This window comes from Macrotis lagotis, chromosome 1, assembly GCF_037893015.1.
Source record: "Macrotis lagotis isolate mMagLag1 chromosome 1, bilby.v1.9.chrom.fasta, whole genome shotgun sequence".
In the NCBI taxonomy this organism is placed as follows: Eukaryota; Metazoa; Chordata; class Mammalia; order Peramelemorphia; family Peramelidae; genus Macrotis; species Macrotis lagotis.
In genome coordinates this window covers 835,432,370-835,446,611 of record NC_133658.1, presented here as the reverse complement: position 1 = coordinate 835,446,611, position 14,242 = coordinate 835,432,370, and the positions used below count along the sequence as shown (strand labels likewise).

The 14,242-nt window shown below is 44.2% G+C and overlaps 1 protein-coding gene across 4 annotated transcripts in view; it reads right to left on the bottom strand.

Annotated features, from left to right (window-relative positions):
• Positions 1-4,751: 4,751 nt before the first annotated feature.
• The window catches only part of CLPB (ClpB family mitochondrial disaggregase), a 177,126-nt gene continuing 167,635 nt past the window's right edge, over positions 4,752-14,242 (bottom strand). For all 4 annotated transcript variants that reach the window (XM_074217294.1, XM_074217295.1, XM_074217296.1 and 1 more), the window contains 5 exons: positions 9,938-10,094; positions 9,121-9,194; positions 8,919-9,038; positions 8,540-8,644; positions 4,752-6,036 (listed from right to left, as the gene is read on the bottom strand). In XM_074217294.1, the coding sequence (XP_074073395.1) occupies positions 5,788-6,036; positions 8,540-8,644; positions 8,919-9,038; positions 9,121-9,194; positions 9,938-10,094 (705 nt within the window). In that variant the 3' untranslated portion in view covers positions 4,752-5,787. The remainder of the gene's footprint in view (positions 6,037-8,539; positions 8,645-8,918; positions 9,039-9,120; positions 9,195-9,937; positions 10,095-14,242) is intronic.

Genomic DNA, 14,242 nt, shown 5'->3' with positions numbered 1-14,242 from the left:
GATCAGAAAAGTAGGCTGTAAAAGGATCCAGCAAAAGGAATTCGGGATGCCTGGTCTGGTTAAGAGATGGCTTAAGAAGGTCTGATAAACTGTCGTTGTTTCTGAAAAAACTTAGCAGTGTCTGCATCTAGTAGGTGCTTAATAAATTGTTTATTGATTGATCAAACAACTGGTGGGTAAAAGGAGCAAATTTGTTCTTTAGGGTCTTTGAGGGCAAAACTAGGATCCATTTGGGGGCAGTGGCAAGTTTCAGTGAAGCAGAATTAGAACTGTCAGAGAAATGCAGAAGAAACTGTGGGATTTGGTATCAGATGAGCTGGGTTCCAATTCTAGCTCTGCCACCCTCTACTCAAGTGACCTTGGACAAGTCATCTGACCTTTGTAAGCCTTAGAGCATCTCTGAGTGTTTGAGCCTAAATGGAATGACCTGCCTTGACTGCACCTCTCTTACCCCTCACATCTCATGGTATCTTTTGAAATTGGAGATAGGGTTTCACCCTTTTTAAACATTCTGAACTTACATACCTTTCTCTCCTCCCTCGCACCCTTCTTCTTTGCTCCTCCTTTCCTTTCTAGCAACCCCCTCTCTAGCTCCCCCTTATCCTCACCATCCCCCAGCCCTTAAAATTGAGGAAAAAGGCAAATAAGATCTTTAGATTTGATATGCACAGTCAAGCAAAACAAATTCCCACACCATTCACATCTAAATGTTTCATTCTTCAGCTTGATCCTGATCTTCTGGAGTCATGGTTAGCTACTGCATTGATAAAAGTTGAATCTTTCAATGTTTATCTCACAATGATGTTGTTAGTGTATAAATTGTTCTGGTTCTGCTCACTTCATTCTGCAATGTTCCATATAAATCTTCCCAGATTGCACTGAATTCAACTCTTTTGTCTTATAGGACAGTAATATTCCATCCCATTCCTATATGATAACCAGCTTAGTGATTCTCAGTAGATGGCTATCCCCTTAATTTCCAGTTCTTTGCCACCACAAAAAAGAATTGCTATATATTTTTTTACATGGATCCTTTTCCTCCCTTTTTGATCTCTTTAGAGGTAGAGGCCAAGATAAACATTAATTCTATTTTATATGAGGCTTTTTTTCCCTTCCTCCATCCCTTTTTTTGGGGGGGGTCATGATTAGGTATTTGGCATTAGGCAATTTTCTGATTGGCTTATTCTTTGAGTAGAAGGAAGATGGTGGAGCTAACTAAGGTTTGGAATTTGACAAGCAATGAACAGTGATAGGACAAGGGGATAAGGGATCAAAGAACCAAGAAAGGATCGTGGCAAGTATACAATTTCCCTGGTAGATTTCCCCTAACTTGCTGTCTTTAAAAATTTTTATTAATGCTTTTTGTTTTAAAAATCTAATTTTTTATTGAGGCCTTTTATTTCTGAATACGGCTCTCTCATTCCTCCAAACCATTATGCCATCTCTTATAATACTTAAAGAAAAAATAGCAATTTAACAAAACCAATGCATCTAGTCTGAGTATAAACAACATTCTTTGGAAAGAAGTAGAAAGATGCATAGAGGAAATATTTATAATGAATAAAAAGCTGCATTTTCTTGCCTTTTCCTCTGGAGTCAACCTCATTCCTTTTAATTACTCAGCATCCAGGTTCTAGTTTTTGGTCTTTCCGTAGTTATTGAGTATATTGTTTTCCTGATTTAGTTTACTTTATCCTGCATCAATTCATATATGTCTTCTCATGTGTCTCTGAATTCTTTAGAATTGTATGGTGTTTTCTTGGTTTGGTTTTCTTTGGCTTTCCTCAGTTTATCTCAATCTTCCACTTTTGCTTTGGGTTATTTCTTACAGTACAATAACATTCCATTTTATTATTATTATTCCATGTTATACTGGTTTGTTGTTTGGAGCACTACTGTCTTTGAAGAACTAAAGAAAAGGTTGGGTGTGAGTAGTCAGAAATAGATAACCAACAAAGAAAAGTAGTTACCCAAAACATCAAGGAATTTGTAAGACAGAAAAAGAAGATAAACTGTTTCCAGAACGAGAGTTGGATATGATGGATGGATATATTACCAGAGACTTCCACAGATACTCTTTGAGATAATGGAGGGAAACAAGGTCTCCAGTATGTTGAGTGGCACTTCTGAGATGAAATGGAGAGTTACACAGGAAGGGAGCAAATGAATTGAAACCTTCATCCCTGGAATTTCCAAGATTGAGATGCATTTGAGTATTTTAATATCATTTGAGAATTCATATGACAATCTGTCCAGTTCAACTGATAGTTCCCACTCTTTACTTTTTTTTTTTTAACAACCACATTGTAATTTGGCATATGAGGCACTTTTCTGTATGACCTCCTTGGACACTTGCCCAACTGTGAATTGAAGGGGATGAATAATCTATTCTTTCCTTGTGCAATAATTGTTTTCCAGAACTGGATATTGACTGGGTCAAGTGTATTGGTGAGTCTGTCTTCTAACACAGGTTGTTTCTGTCTCTTGTCATATTTTTGTGGCTAGTTTTTGTAATGAGGTAAAAACTCAACTGCTTTAATTTTCATTTCTCTCATCACCCTTACTTTTAGTGATCTTGAACTTTGAGTACTACATTTAAATAATAGGATCTTAGGAAAATGGATTTAGAACCATAAAGTTATCTCAGTTACCTAGTCCAACTTGTACCCCATTCTGCAGATGAGACTAAAGCCCAAAGTGGTTAAAGGATTCACCCATAGTCACAGTAAATAGTGGTGCCAAAGTCTGAAACTGTCTTCAGTTGTCTTTTACAGATGAGGAAATGGAGATCAGCAATAGCTAAGTGACTTGTCCAGGGTCACACAGCTGCTAAGTGAACTTTCCCCTTGTGACATCCTGAAAGAGAACCTCTGGCCTCTGGGACACACTAAGGAAGGAGGACAGCTGGTAATAGGCACAGAAGAGTGGCAGCAGGGGTGTGATCAGGGATTCAGGATGGCAGACAAAGCAAAAGCAAAAATCAATCTCATTAAAAGGGGTAGGAAGGACACTTACATCTTCTTAAAAGGCACCATTGGAAATGAAGCTATATTATTATTAAACATGTTTGCACCCAGTGGTATAGGGTTCAAATTCTTAAGAGGAGAAGCTGAGTGAATTACAGCAAAACTTTAATAATGACCTCAACCCCTCTCTCTCAGAACTAGATAAATCTAACCACAAAATAAACAAGAAGTAAGTTAAGAAGAGTGAATAAAATCTTAGAAAACTTAAAGACATGATAGACCTCTGGAGAAAACTTAATTGGGATAGAAAATACACATTTTCCTCTACAGTACATGGTATCCATACCAAAACTGATCATGTACTAGGGCATAAAAACCTTACAATCAAATGCAGAGAAATAATGCAACCAGATCATCGATAAAAATCACATGCAATAAAAGGCTATGTAAAGATAAACCAAAAATTGGAAACTTAATTTTAAAACAACAAATCATAGAAATAATTATTTCATCCAAGAAAATGAGGCATTCCAAAATTTATGGGATGCATATGTGTTCTGGACACCTTTGAGATCTTGGGCAAGCATCTCCCCTTCTCTGGGTCCTTTTCCTCACTTGTGTAAAATAAATGGGATAACCCCTGAAAAATTCCCTGGAATTCTAAATTCCATGAGTCTTGAGAAACTGAGGTGCTGAGCAGAGGCCTAATCCCGTGCACCATTCTACCTTTTCAATCAAGAGTAAATCTAGATCTGTTGCTACTTCTTGTCATCCTCACACTGTAGATTTAGCAGGCACTGAATGACTTGAGTATATACGATTGATGGTCTCCCACCTCTTTCCTTGAGAGGCAAGGTATCCAGGGTCAAGTGGCTGCTACAGATTAAAATAATGTTCTGTTCTGGTGGCAGGAACAACAATGAACATCTCTAAGACTACTTCATGTGCATCCACAACTCTGACCAGCAGTACTTACTTAGGGCCTTAAGGCTTGCAGAGCACTTTACATGAACTCATAACATCCCGAGTCCCCATTTAGAGATAAATAAATAAAACTGAGAACAGGAGAGAAAACAGGTAGGATTTGAACCTGGACCTTCTTGACTCCAAACCCAGCTTTTTTTTTTTTTAAGGTTTTTGCAAGGCAAATGGGGTTAAGTGGCTCCCCCCAAGGCCACACAGCTAGGCAATCACTAAATGTCTAAGACCGGATTTGAACCCAGGTACTCCTGACTCTAAGGCCAGTGCTTTATCCACTGCGCCACCTAGCCACCCCAAACCCAGCTGTCTGTTGTACTGCCCAAGGCCCCAGAGAGGTGTTCATAGGCCCCATGTTTTGGCATGGAGATCTAGGTTGAACCACAGCCTTGATTCTTAGCTACTAGAAAGCCAAGCCTGGGGCTACTCCATGCTCCACCTGAGGTCCAGGGATGTCCCCGACAGTGTGCTCTGAAAGTTGCAGACAACTGGAAGGAATAGTGCTGGGAGGGATGGTGCTTGTCTTTCATTGCCCAACACCATCATCTCTTGCTTTGGGAAGCCATGCCTGACCTTCCTAACAAGCAACAACTTGTCCTTTCAGATCTTTCTAGCACTTTTGCACTTAGACCTAGATGACTGAGTGTAGGTTTCTGTGTTGGAGTCTTATTTTTGTACTTAAATAAGCCCAGTTTATCTAAACATTGTGTCTTGTCCAGCACCAGCCTAGTGCTCTGTACAGATACTTTAGTAATGTTAGTTGAATGAATGCTCCAGTGTATATGGCTCATGACTAATAGACACAAGTTGAGTTTGGAAAATATTTATTTCAGGAAGACCCAATGTGGATGAGAGCAGACATGGCAGATGAGACTGCCTGGCAGACCCTGAATCCCAGTCTGTTCTCGCCAGCCGCCTGAGGCCCCCAGTCTCTCTTGTCCCTAATTCTCAACTTGCAGTCATGCCATACTCAACACAATTTCTCTGGTCCCTTATGCTTTCCTCACCCACCCACTTATGCCCAGTCTTCCTTTCTTCTCTCCTACCCTCCATCATTGACTCTCATTCATTCCCTGAGCTGTCCCAGAAATGGGAAAGAAGAAGTGTAATTCTCAGTCCTCTTGCACCTGGGGCCCTGGACTGGCATGGAGTCTTTTATGGAAGGTACCATTCTGAGCTATCTGAATAACTAGCCAGGCTAGCTCACCTGATTTTGCTGATTAATTTTCCTCTCCACATCCTTGAGGAGATGGGTTCCTAACTGGCCTAGGACCCCCTTCTGAAAGCCTTTAGATGGTGTGGGAGTCACCCTCTGACTGGGTTCCAAGTTCCAGTCAGCAGTGGGGCCTATTTGCCTATATGACTAGTGGTAGATGGCGAAGGAAAAATAGGAGTGAATATAAGCTCCCAGTGTTCTCTTTTGTCCCACAGTCGAGGGGGGGGGAAGATCAGTTGGGGCCTTCCCCAGTATAGTTCTATGATAAAGAAGGGGATAACTGGCTGGGACCCTCTCAGCAACTCAACTATGTAGTGGGAAAGGCTGGAACCTGGCCAAGGATGAACTAGATGAAGAAAGAATCAAATTCATTGTGTCTAGAAAGGGCACAGATAAACCATCCCTACCTTGGAACTGAGAGGGAAGAACAGGAAGATTTCCAGGAGTAGCCCACCCCCTTCCTCTGTCTGTTGAGGTTTGGATGCCATAAGACCTTAGCTGGACTCTGGACCTCCTGGGGTCAGGGGAACTGGTCTCAGGAGCCAGATCTGACCAGACTTTATTGTTTTCTGGGGCATGGTACAACCTTGCTGGGGAGAGGGGTCAGAGCCAGATCCATCCCTAGTACTAGAGCGTATAGGAAACTTTCTCTGGATGGAGGGGTGCCCGGATGTCCAGTTTGCGGCTCTTGCTATCCTTGTCCACAATCTCCAGCCGAAGCTTGGGTGGCCGCTTCTCTGACTGGGGGGAGGGATGTTCCGGGGTCTTCAGGAGTTGTTTGTCTGAATCTTCTACTGTGATTCTCAGAGTGCAGCCCCCTGGAAGCAGGTCCTGCTCATATGCAGCAGCCAACTGGTTCACAACGCGGCGTTCCACCTGCAAAGGTATCAACACTCACATCCATACTTCTCTACCCCTAGCCCAGCCATGCCCACTTGGCCCAGATGGCTATTGGGGTCTCAAACACCTGAAGTTTTGCAAATTGTCCCCCCAAGTCTTCCTTGAAGGAGAAGCCTATGGATTCAGAGGATTAAGTGACTTTTTCAAGATGAGTTGGAGATGAGATTCAGATTCAGATTCAGACTCAAAGACCCCAAGTCTATCATTCCTTCTGCTCTATCACATGGTTTCTCAACAATGTTTCTGAGGAGGGGCCTCCAGACATCCAAGAGAGTCATAGACCCAGAAGGAGCGGGGCTCTACCGGGGTGGGGTGTCTCCTCTGGCCTGGAAAAGGACACACCTCCATTCTGACCCCAACAGAAGAGAACTCAAAAGCCCATCTAGACTCCAATACTTGATTCTACCATCCCCCTCCCTAACAATTCTGGATCAGGAACTTGGGAGTCACTTCCACTAAGATGGAAACCTGGACCTTACCATCTGTTCTGCCCTTGCTCCCTAAGAGCCATCACCATCAGGCCGTTCCATTCGCCCTATGGCTAATCCTCATGTAACAATGTAGTTTGTTGTTTCCCTACGTGTCCCGGCCCTTACCACAGAGTGAGCACCCCATAACTGGGCCAGGTAATCCTGTGCAGGATCATTTAGATCTCTGTGGACTTTTTCAAAATGATTCTATTTTTTTCCATCCCATCCTGGAAAACCTAGATCAGATTCCACCTGGGTCAATAAGTCAATAACTGTTACTTAAATGCTGATAATGCGCTAGGCTATGCTAGGTGCTGGAGGACAAGAAGACAAAGACAGTCCCTGGCCTCAGGAAGCTGCCATGCTAGAGATGCAGACGGTGATGTGAGTACATGTGAGATGCCTCCACAGCAGATGGAGTCAGTGGGGAAGGCTCTGGTGGTTGAGGCAGGATCTCCTTCCCTAACTGCCTGGCCCACAGGGGCTTCTCCCTCCCTGGAACTCAGACAGCTTGATGGGTTTGTGTCCCACAATCTCATTACTTAGTTGGGCCCAAGAACTCTCTCCTCTGTGTCCCCCTGAGGGCCAGGACTGGGCATAGGATTGGCACATGTCAGAGGGGCCTCCAAGGGATCCCTCCTCTCAATATTCTTAAATGCACAAAACTAGTGTAAGAACACTGGAGATGAAGACAGGTGGCCTGGCTGTGAGTACGGAGCTTTGCTTTCCTCCCATGGGAGAATAGCAACATCATCTCTGCTTGGCTCTACCTTGCTCAGGGATGGGAAGGCCTTTAGAACCATACTTGCTGATAATAACATTCCTGTGACACAACTACTGAATTTTACATCTACATTACTCTGGAGGGTGGTGGTGGGTGGGCCCAGACAAGATGATGCTCTCAGACAAGGGGTAGGGATGTCCCCTGCAGCTGTTCTCTGCCTTTTCTGAGGTCTCCAAGAGAGGCTTCCCATTTGAGAAGTTCACTAACTTGCCTAGAATCCCACCCAAAGCCCAACCTTCCTGGCTCAGAAGCCAGCTCACAAGTCACCATGAACAGGCTGCCTCTCATAACAAGAGTTTCTTATATTTGACTTTTTACCAGAGAGCAAGAAAAGAAAAGATGAATGAAAAGGCTTTTTTTTTTTTTTTTTTTTTTTTTTTTTTAGTTTTTGCAAGGCAAATGGGGTTAAGTGGCTTGCCCAAGGCCACACAGCTAGGCAATTATTAAGTGTCTGAGACCGGATTTGAACTCAGGTACTCCTGACTCCAGGGCTGGTGCTCTATGCACTGCACCACCTAGCCGCCCCTGAAAAGGCTTTTCAAAGGGCCTCAGTTTCAGGCATGAGAGGAGAGGAGTGCTTGAAGTTGGTCCCTTTCTAGTTTTTAGTGAAAAGGGGAACCTGTGTCCAAGCTGGTCAACCAGAGCTGACTAGCGAGCCAAGGTCTGGGGACATTCCCCAAGGGTGGCTTACACAAAACAGAGAGGTAGAAGCCATGGAACTGAGCTAACAAGGCCTCAGGACTAAGGCACCTTTCTTCTTGGGACCCCCATGCCTTCAGGTCTGGATTGAAATGAGTACAGAAATGTTGAATGGCAGGTGGGCCAGCAGGCTAGGTGGTCTGAGCAAGCCCATGCAGGCAGCTGATGGGCAAGCAGTACTAGGCCCTGTGTACCTGGGGTGGGATGGGGCGGGGGGGAGGTGAGGACTGAGGGCCCAGCCTGCTTAGAATCTAGGGCTCTGAGACTAACTCTCCATTCAAGTCTTCTTTCGAACTGTCTCAGAGCCTGAAGGTGCTAGGAGGCTCTGGAAACCTAAGGCATTAAGAGTATGAACTCCAAACTAGAAGGGTTTTGAGCACTATGTGAACCAGATTGGTGAGGGATGAGTTACACCTCACAAGACCATCTCTTGGGGGAAGAAGCGATCTGAGGATGTTGAGGGAGCCCCCACAACAATGATATCCCATCTTATGAAATATTGAAGGTTTTGACATTAAGACCATACCTCATGTCGGATGGAACGGGCACCATAATGAACATTGTAACCATCTACCAGTACATCAGCTACCTCTCGGTCCCAAAGCAGTGTGATATCATGCCTCTGCTTGGCCTGAGAAAGACAAAGACAAGAAGATGAAGCTCCACAATGGAAATGAGTCTTGTTGACCAGAATCTTTCTCCTCCGAGCTCTTTGTTCATTCAAGTTGTATACCTTGCTTCATTCATTTTTAACCAAAACTCTAGGGATTAGAGAGTGGGGACTGGCTTGAGGGCTGATCTCACAATTCTCAGAAATTCTCTCAGAAACAAGAAAAACATACCCTAATTTCCATCACCTGATCCCCACCCAAAACCAGCCTCCCCCCCAACAACCCCACTCTTACTCTCTTTGCCCAGAAGGTCAGTTCCTTGTTAACTAATTGAATAAGCTCCGAGTGACAGAAGGGAAGAAAGTAGACAATCTCATTTATCCGACCCAGAAATTCATCCCTCCGGAAGTGAGCCTGGGAAAGAGATGGGAGAGTTTATCTTGGGTCACAGGGAGGGGACCAGTTCAGGGGATTTTCTTCTGCTATTGTTTGATACCTTCAGAATTGGTCGAATCACGTTCTCCTTGAAGTTTTTTGAGATGGTGATCTTGTCACTCAGCTGGACATCCCCTGTGGGAAAGACAAGAAATTGTCTCGTCTCTTTCCTGAGCAAGCCCAGGGTATCCCACATGTTTTGAGGAACTGAGAAGGTACTTTCCGAGTCCCTGGGAAGCAGGAAGGATAGGTCAAGACTTGAGTATTTTGGGGAGGAGGTCAAACAGGAAGCCGATAAAAGTCCTTCTCAAGATACTCTTGCTTCTGTCCATCACACCAGAGTCCAGTGTCTACTTCATGCTTCAGAAGCCCTTCCCAGAAAGATACAGTTCATTTGCCAATTACCCTGGACAATCTCTGACAATCCTGCCTCTCAATGATCTCGGGCAATTACTGTGGTTGAACATTACTTTTGTTTCTGTTGATTTTATTTGTCCCTTCTGTCTCTCCCTTAAACCAGGAACTCTGAGGACAGGGGCCATGCCTCCCCCCCCCCCCTTTACCCCCATCACTCTTCTTGGACCATGTGTTCGAGTATCAGCAATCCAAAAGAATGGCAATTCTCAAAATGACAACACTAGCCTTTCTAGGAGTTATTTTTTCTATTTCTGTCCCTTTGTGTTGCCTAGAACAATGCTCTGGGTATATACAGCTGGTGCTGCACAAATGCTTAATTATCTAGTTTCTTGCCTAACAAACGCCCTCTGGATCCTAGGCTCAAGACCGACCTCGCCCCCCCCTCCCCAAGGATCTAGGAAAGTTATATTCTGGTAGAAGAGATGAAGCCTGCTCTCCGGCCACTGAAGGACAGCCCATACCAAGATTCTCAGCAAGTCTATTTCGGCTAAGCTCCAGAGCTTCCTGGCGAAGCTGCAAGGCGTGCTGGGCGATCTCCTCACTGGCCACATTGGATGTCATGATGAAGATGGCGTCCTTGCAGTCGATGGTCCTCCCTTTCCCATCTGTTAGGCGGCCCTGCAGCAGCAAGCCCCACCCCAAACGCCACAGTTTAGGGAGATTCTTAAAGTGGGCTAGGGATTCATTGCTGATCCCTTCCATTGAGGCTTATTTTATGTTCCTTGATACTCCTCCTCTGCCAGGAAGTTTTCTCAATTTAAATGTACCTGGGCCAGGGTCACTTTAGAATCCCCAGAGTCCTTAAGAATGGAGACCTGTCTGACTTCATTCCCCTTCCCCATTAACCAACATTTATTTAGGATCTACTATGTGCCCACAATTAGGCTGCTCCTCATTTCTCTTTCTCACACCTACTTAACCAAATCCTGCCTGGGGTTGGGGGCTGCGGCAGCCTACAGGCTTCCCTGAGGCTGAAGTAGCCAGAACTAATTCTGGCACCAACAACAGATACGCAAAGGAGCCCTGCATCTCTAGAGGCCCCTCTCAGTCCTGTGACTATCCCCCTCTCATGGCTCTCACCATTCTCTGCGTGCCACTATGGTCAGCTGCCTGTTATTTCCCTTTCTGGACAGTGAGATCTCTGAAAGGAGGGGCTGGGCTTATTTTTCTGTGTTCCACTTATTGTTTAGACTGATAACTGAAAAAAAATTCATATTATTAAAACATAAATTTTTTGATTTTAAATTCTGATCCCTAGGGCAGCTAGGTGGCACAGTGGATAGAGCACCGGCTCTGGAGTCAGGAGTACCTGAGTTCAAATCTGACCTCAGACACTTAATAATTACCTAGCTGTGTGGCCTTGGGCAAGCCACTTAATTCCATTGCCTTGCAAAAACTAAAAACAAAACAAAACAAAAAAACCCCCAAACTAAATTCTGTTCCCTAAAGGTTAAATTTCAGTTATCTAGAAACCTGGACCAACTATCTAACCCTTTTTCCCATGTGACAGTCTCTTCTTAGCTCAACAGCAATCAAAGTCTGCCTTTTCTGATGCTGCCTGGGAAGGGAAAAGGACAGGTTGGCTGGGCTTCCACACTAGCCACCCAAAGATGGAGGACTGAATGAATGTGAAAGGGGTGCAGAAGCTCTTAAGGTGTGAGCCTTGTTTCTGGTTGAGCTTCTGCTGTCCAGTTCCTGTCTAGAGTCCATCTAATGCCACCCACCATTTCAATGATCCCAGTGATGTAGATGTCTCCCAAATCTCTCTGTAGCTTTGGGTCTCATTCTTCAAATTGCCCACAGATTACTTCTCCTGGGATATTCCATTGTAATCTCAATTCAACATGTCACATACAGAATTCACTCTGGTTCTACCCAAACCTGGTCCTCCTCCCAACTTCTTTTTTTCTTTAGTTTTTTTTTGCAAGGCAGTAGGGTTAAGTGACTTGTCCAAGGCCACACAGCTAGGTAATTATGAAGTACCTGGGGTCACATTTGAATTCAGGTCCTCCTGACTCCAGGGCTGGTGCTCTATCCACTGCGCCACCTAGATGCCCCTCCTCCCAACTTCTTGCCAGACTTAATGATGCCACCACAATCTTCCATGAATCTAGCTACCCCTGAGCCATGGAGCTCCCTTTGAATCTCCTCTTTTACCCATGTGGGTGATCACTGTTACCAAAGGCCATCAGTTTTATCTCTACAGAGTACACCTGACCTTTCTAATACTAAGGCCAGAAATTACTTAGGCCCTCATCTCCCTTCACTGGGCCAAGTACTGGCCAAACCATATAAAATGGTATAAAACAATCCCAAATCTAAAGGGGGAGAGAAGGCTAGATTTAAATTTTGACCATATAAATAGAAATGAAAGAACATGAACTCCACATCTAGTAGTTTAAAAAGGAGGGCCTTGGCAGTAGGGAGGCAGGAGGACAAGCTTCCTGTAGAAGGTACATTTGAAGGGAGAAAGGAGAGGGTTTCTCTGAGTAGGGGACAAGGAAGGAGCCTGTCCTCCTTTCCCTTTAGCCCTGGAAGGTTCCTGTGCCTCTGGCTTCTCTTTCAGCCTCCACTGTGAGAAAGTGCCCTGACCAGTCATCTTTAGCTCCTTCCAGGTCTCTCCTAGTGACTTTGAGTTCTTTACTTCAATGGAGGGCTTTTCAGGATCCCTTCTCCCATTAGAATGTAAATCCCCTGGGAGGGGGATTTTTTTTTTTGGGGGGGGTGAATGTCTATCTTTTTGCTTTTGTTTATATTTGCAGTCTTAGCCCAGCACAGGTTGGCTGACTTGACTTCCAAGCACTGGAGATGGCTAGTGCAGAGGTACAGAGGTAGGTGTATAAAGGGGTAGTAAGGTACACTGAGACTTGGACCTTTAGGAGGCTCCCTAACACTAATCTTACTTTCCTCTATTCTATAGCTTAAGCAATCTCCTCAGGTACAAAACCAACCCTATCACTTCCTTGTTCAAAATTATTTAAGATTTCCCTTCTGGGGAGCTGGAGTTAGGAAAACTCATCTTTCTGAGTTTAAATCTGCCCTCAAGATACTTCCTAACTGTGTGACCCTGGGAAAGTCACCTACTCCTGTTTATTGCAGTTTTCCTTATCTGAAGGAGGAAATTGCAAACCCAAATGGGGCTTACATCTGTTGAATCCCAACTAACATACAACTTGGCTTCAATTTTCTCATCCCTTCCCTTTGCCCTCTGTAGTCAGGTTAAACCCTCTTAACTGTGTCCCAACTCCTTCCTTTCTCTGGGCATTCACACAGACAAGCCATGCATTTTCTTCCTCATCTTGACTGAAACCCCTCCTCACCTCCTTGGAAACCTTTTTTGTTCCCTTGTTGTCTTCTCTTTTATCTATCTATCTATCTATCTATCTATCTATCTATCTATCTATCTATCCATTCATTTTGAATTCTACAATTTCCCCCCATTTTGCTTCCCTCCCCCCAGCCCCACCAAAGGCAGTCTGTTAGTCTTTACATTGTTTCCATGGTATACATTGATCTAAGTTGAATGTGATGAGAGAGAAATCATATCCTTAAGGGAAAAAAAAATCAAGTATAAGAGATAGTAAAATTACATAATAAGATAATGGGGAAACCTTTTGGGTGCCAACCCCTCTTCAGTCTTCTTATCTTTATTTTACCTTCCATTTCCTCAGAGCTAACTTCTGGATCCCTCCTTTGCTCCATCTTATTTTATCTCATTATATTGTCCTCTTTCCCTGCTCCTAAGAGGACTGTAAGCTCCTGGAGAACAAGGGCTTCATCTGTGTACCTCATGGGACAAGCCTACTATTTGATGCATGACAGATAATTAATATTTCTTAGATTGAATCATGTTCATTATTGGGTGCTGGGGATCTGGTTACATGGAGTCACTTTTGTCTTGACCCTGCCATGGATTGAGGGGATTCTGCACCTTTATCCTGAGACTCAAGTTTTCCTTTGTAAAATAAAGAGGTTAGATTATATGGTCTAAAGAATCTTCCAGCTCGATATATATTCTAGGAATAATATTCTTTGTTTTAAACAGTTCTTTTCAGGAGCATTCCACTGACATCTGACTGCAATGCATCATGGTGACCCCCCCCCCCCCAGGTTATCAGAGGGTGAGCTATGCTGGGTTCTCCCAAGCTGGAAAGGTTTGAATTGAGGCCTGCCAATAGTCTGAGTCTCTTGCTGAGAAGTTTGACAAGAAGCTCATGACCAGGTTGATTGCAGAAGGATTAGAGGCTTGGCCACAATAGCTCTTGGTGCTGGCTACTAAGATGTGGAAGTCCTCCATTTGCACTGGTGGAGGGAATCTCTTCCTTGCCCCAGATTCATAAAATACTGAGGTATAGTCTATGCTCTCTGGTTCCTTCCCATGCTGACATTTCCTGGGCCTGGGTGGAATACTCGCTTCTGTTCAGAGGGGTCTCTTGCCACCAACACTGTGGCTCAGAACTTCCATAAGGAATTAGGGGTAGGGTGAGGGCAGGGGTTGGAGAAAGTCATATATAGAAGTGTCAAGATGCTGGTCTGCCTTTTTTCACTCTGATGAATGGAGAGTCATTGGTACTTTGAAGCCTTTGCAAAAAATAAATTTTGGAAATATAAGACATCATTTGCACTGAAATAGCCTAGAGGTGAGAAGTCAGGAGATCTGAGTTCTAGTCTTGGTCTTGCCACTAACTTGCTATATGGCATGTAGGAAGTCTTTTTCTTCCCTTGCTGGGGACCATTTTTCTTCCTCCCTAAAATGGTTGGAATCA